Here is a 5384-nt window from a genome sequence, read left to right on the forward strand (position 1 = left end):
GTTTCGTTGTTGTTTAGAGGCCTGGGCCGGGCTCAAACCCGCCACCTTTGGTGTATGTGGCTGGTGCCCTACTCACTGAGCTATGGGCACTGAGCCAGGTCATTTTATTTATTTATTTTTGAGACAGAGTCTCACTCTGATGCCCTGGGTAGAGTACCATGGCATCATAGCTCATAGCAACCTCAAACTCCTGGGTTCAAATGATCTTTTCGCTTCAGCTTCTCAAGTAGCTGGGACATAACCCACCACAATGCCTGGTTAATTTTTCTATTTTTAATAGAGATGGTGTCTCACTCTTGCTTAGGCTGGTTTTGAACTCCTGAGCTCAAGCAATACACCTGTCTGGTCCTCCCAGAGTGCTGGGATTACAGGCGTGAGCCACAGTGCCCAGCATGACAGGCAATTATTGATTTTCTTTCTTTTTTCCTATCTTTTCTTTTCTTTTTTCTTTTTCTTTTTCTTTTTTTTTTTTTTTTTTTTGAGACAGGGTATTGCTATGTTGCCTGATTTGGGTCATTCAAATAGGTGTGTAACCCTGAAGGCTTTTAACCAACAGAAAGTTAGAGAGAGGCTAATTCCAGTCAGTGCATGCATATGACAAATGCATTGTGGCTGGGAATGATGACCGGAGCTTGGACTTTATTCTGAAGGCCATGAATAGCTTTTGAAGACTTATTTTGGAGAATGTCCTCTGTAGTGGGTTGAATGTGGCCTCCAAAAAGATATGTCCACTCAGAACCAGTGAATGTGACCTTTGGCAAAAGGGTCTTAGCAGCTATAATTAATGTAAGTCTCTCTAGGTGAGAACATCCATCCTGGATTAGAGTGAGCCCTAAATCCAATGACAAGTGTCCTTAGAAGAGAAGAGAGGCCAAGCACAGTGGCTCATTCTTGTAAACCCAGCACTTTGGGAGGCTGAGGCAGGACGATTGCTTGAGGCCAGGAGTTCAAGACCAGCCTGGGCAGCAGCAAGACTCTGTTTCTAAAAAAAACAAACAAAAAAAAACCCCCAAAACCCAACTGTGGTGTCATGTACTTATAGCCCCAGCTCCTTGGGAGGCTGAGACAAGATAATCACTTGAGCCCAGGAGTTCAAGTCTGTAGTGAACTATGATTGTGCCACAGTACTCCAGCCTGGGTGACAGAGAGACACCCAGCCTTTTTTTTTTTTTTTTAAGAAGAAGCAAGGCCAGGCACAGTGGCTCACACCTGTAATCAATCTTAGTACTCAGGGAGGTAGAGGAAGATGAACTGCCCTGACCTCACAGGTTTGAGACCAGCCTGAGCAAGAACAAGAACTCGTCTCTGAAAATAACTGAGTGTTGTGGCCAGCGCCTGTAGTTCCAGCTACTTGGGAGGCTGAGGCGAGAGAATTGTTGAGTTCAAGAGTTTGAAGTTGGGGCAGTGCCTGTGGCTCAAAGGAGTGGGGTGCCAGCCCCATATGCTGGAGGTGGCGGGTTCAAACTCAGCGGCAAAAAACTGGAAAAAAAAAAGTTTGAAGTTGCTGTGACCTATGATGCTGCAGCACTCTACCAACGGCAATACAGTGAGACTGTGTCTCAAAAAATAAAAAATAAAAAAATAAAATACAGAAGCTAGGAGACAGAGGCATGAAACAAATTCCTCCTCTAGCCTTTCAGAAGGAACTTCCCAACCTTGGTTACACTTTGATTTCAGATTTCTGGGATCCAGAACTATGAGCGAGTAAATTTCTATTATTTTAAACCACCCAGTTTGAGGTAATTTTTTATGGCAGACCTAGCAATCTAATACACCCTGGACCATATAATCCAGTTTTCCTGAGACTCCCAGTCAAGTGCTTTTTTCTTTTGCTTGATGTCCTACTCCCTTTTCTGTCTGATAAAATTATACTCATTCTTTAAAATTCCACTCAAATAGCACTTCCTTGGCATAGCCTTCCCTGAATTACCCCCCCTTCTTCATCTTAGTAAATTTAGTTACTTCCTCTTTTGTGCTCATGTACTTTGTATTATCTCCACATCTATGCTATAGAACTTATCATGCTATATTGTGTTATTTGTTTATGTCTTCCACTTTTCTATGAGTTCTAGAAGAACAAGAATGTCATATTTGACCGTATATTCCCAGAACATAAGCACAGTGGCATATGTGAAAGAGGCGATAAATGTTTGCTGAATAAGCAATTTTTATAAATTGTTTCTCCAATCAGCTTTGTGTTTTGGGGAAAGGTAAATCTGGTAATAGGATGAAAAGTGGATTCACGAGCAGAGGGCCTTTACAAGGGAGATCATAGCTCGGCTCCTGTAGCTTGGTGGTTAGGGCACTGGCCACATACACTGAGGCTGGTGGATTCAAACTTGGCCTCAGCCAAACTGCAACAAAAATATAACCAGGCGTTGTGGTGGGCACCTGTAGTCCTTGCTACTCAGAAGGCTGAGGCAAGAGAATCACCTAAGCCCAAGAGCTGGAAGTTGCTGTGAACTGTAACACCACAGCACTCTACCGAGGGCAACAAAGTGAGACTCTGTCTGCGAAAAAAGAAAATGACAACTGCAACAAAAAATAGCTGGGAGTTGTGGTGGGACCTGCAGTCCCAGCTACTTGGGAGGCTAAGGCAAGAGAATCACTTGGCTCAGCGCCTATGGCTCAAGTGGCTAAGGCGCCAGCCATAAACACCTAAGGTGACGGGTTTGAATCCAGCCTGGGCCCACCAAACAACAATGATGGCTGCAACCAAAAAATAGCCAGGCGTTGTGGCGAATGCCTGTGGTCCCAGTTATTTGGGAGGCGGAGGCAGGAGACTCGCTTGAGCCCAGGAGTTGGAGGTTGCTGTGAGCTGTAATGCCACAGCACTCGACCCAGGGGGACAGCTTGAGGCTTTGTCTCAAAAAAAAGAAAAGGAGAATCACTTAAGCCCAAGAGTTTGAGGTTGCTGTGAGCTATGACACCATGGTACTCTAACCAAGGCAACAGCTTGAGACTCTGTCTCACAAAAAATTAAAATAAAAAAAATGGGGTAGGGTATGTACCACATACACTGAGGCTGGCGGGTTTGAACCTGACTGGAGCCAGCTAAACAACAATGACAGCTACAAGCAAAAAATAGCTGAGTGTTGTAGCAGGCACCTATAGTCCCAGCTACTTGGGAGGCTGAGGCAAGAGAATTGCTTAAGCCCAAGAGTTTGAGGTCGCTGTGAGCTGGGACACCACAGCATCTACCAAGGGCAACATAATGAGACTCTGTCTCAAAAAATAAATAAATAAATGGGTGGCGCCTGTGGCATAGTCGGTAGGGCACCGGCCCCATATACTGAGGGTGGCAAACGAGGCCCCAGCCAAACTGCAGCAAAAAATAGCCGGGCATTGTGGTGGGTGCCTGTAGTCCCAGCTACTCTGGAGGCTGAGGCAAGAGAATCACCTAAGCCCAGGAGTTGGAGGTTGCTGTGAACTGTGACACCACGGCACTCTACCAAGGGTGATAAAGTGAGACTCTGTCTCTACAGAAAAAATAAATAAAAATAAATAAAAATAAAGGGTGATAAGCCAAAGAAGGAGCATAACATAGAACGGGGAGGGTAGAGGTTCAGACCCTCCACTATATGAGATAATAATTTATAGGAGAAGTGATTGGGAATGGTGGTAGTGGTACTGAACAGATCCTTTCCAGAATCTAGGTGGTGGAAGGATTCTTAAGTGTATGACACGACTAGATACCCAGACTTTATTTAATACCATCCTCAGCCACAGCAGTTCTCAACCTGTGGGTCGTGACCCACAGGAACTGTATTAAAGGGCTGTGGCATTAGGAAGGTTGAGAACCACTGCTACAGCAGAACCTAATCTCCTAGAAACTTAGCCTATGTCACACTACACATTTGCCACGCCCTCTGTAAAGCCCTGGTTTCTAGGTTCTTTCCACCGGAAGCTATGACAGAAGGAAATGTGTGGGTGGCAAGGGGTAGTGGGTGAGGGGCCCAGGTTCCTGACACAGACGACACCTAGGGAACGAAGAGCAAGCGCCATGTTGGGGCCATCATCACCACTCAGCTCTCTCTTATTCCTGCAGCTCCTTCTGCTGGGGGTGGTGTTGAACACAACAGTCCTGACGCTCAATGGGAATGAAGACACCACAGCTGGTGGGAAATCTGGGACTGGTGGGGGTTGGTGAGAAGGGAGGTTGTGGGAAGAGGCCAAACAAAAATCTGCACTCTGCCACTGGCCACGCAACCATGCGGGCAGAATGAAGAGTAGAATGGGAAGGGCAAGGGGAAATGTTCTTTCTCTCATGCTACTCCTTCTGACCATTGTTTTTTTCTCTTCTCCTCCCTCTCTTCATTTTCTCCTCAACCTAGATTTCTTCCAGATCTCTATGCCTCCTAGGTCCCTCAATGTTTCCTCTCTGCCCCTCCCAGAAGTTCAGTGTTTTGTGTTCAATGTTGAATACATGAATTGCACTTGGAACATCAGCTCTGAGCCCCAGCCTACCAACCTGACTCTGCGCTATTGGTATGAGAAGGGAAGAGGGGTAGCATAGGGGTGGAAGAAGAGGTAGGCTGGATCACAGACCAAGAAACAGGGTAGCTAGACTCCCAGGTGTCCCATTCTTTTCTCATGGGGTAAGGCATCAATCAGTTCAGAGGCAGTAAGGCTGGGCTATGGATATCTGCAGTATCCAAATTGGTCCCACTGTTCCTCTTCCTTCCAACCCATCTCCAGGTACAAGAACTCTGATAATGACGTCCAGGAGTGTAGCCATTATCTATTCTCTGAAGAGATTAGTTTTGGCTGTTGGTTGCAAAAAAAGGAAATCCATCTCTACCAAACATTTGTTGTCCAGCTTCAGGACCCACGGGAACCCACGAGGCAGGCTACACAGATACTAAAACTGCAGAATCTGGGTAATTTGGAAAGAAGTCAAGAGCCCAGGGATATTGTGGGACATTGGAGTCTAAGGAGTGGTATTCTTTCACTGTAAGGGTACATGGGCATAAAAGAGGAGGTAGGGGATTAGAATGGGAAGGGAGGAAGGGTAAGGAGTATTACCTTCAGGATCCTGACTTGTCTAGACCAGGGGAATGACCATACATGCACACATATCTCCAGTGATCCCCTGGGCTCCAAAGAATCTAACCCTTCGCAACTTGAGCGACTCTCAGCTAGAACTGACCTGGAACAACACATACTTGGACCATTGCTTGGAGCACCTGGTGCAGTACCGGAGTGACTGGGAACACAGCTGGACTGTGAGTGACTGGGGAAGTCAATGTAGCAGCTGAGCCCAAGCAAGTGGGGATAAAGTATTCAATTAGCCAGATAGAAAAACCTGATATCAAGCTCAAGCTTTTCTGCCTCCTAGTTCTTCTACTCATCCTCATCCTCCTCCAAATCCTTTCCCTATTTTC

At 46.1% G+C, this 5384-nt stretch overlaps 1 protein-coding gene across 1 annotated transcript in view; it reads left to right on the top strand.

The window, feature by feature from the left end:
- Positions 1-3923: 3923 nt before the first annotated feature.
- IL2RG (interleukin 2 receptor subunit gamma) overlaps positions 3924-5384 on the top strand; it is a 4689-nt gene continuing 3228 nt past the window's right edge. The window contains exons 1-4 of the mRNA XM_012812718.2: positions 3924-4118; positions 4335-4488; positions 4699-4880; positions 5086-5225. Of these exons, the coding sequence (XP_012668172.1) occupies positions 4004-4118; positions 4335-4488; positions 4699-4880; positions 5086-5225 (591 nt within the window). The 5' untranslated portion in view covers positions 3924-4003. The remainder of the gene's footprint in view (positions 4119-4334; positions 4489-4698; positions 4881-5085; positions 5226-5384) is intronic.

The sequence above is a fragment of the Otolemur garnettii genome, unplaced genomic scaffold (genome assembly GCF_000181295.1).
Source record: "Otolemur garnettii isolate 467f Iridium unplaced genomic scaffold, OtoGar3 scaffold00219, whole genome shotgun sequence".
Lineage (NCBI taxonomy): Eukaryota > Metazoa > Chordata > Mammalia > Primates > Galagidae > Otolemur > Otolemur garnettii.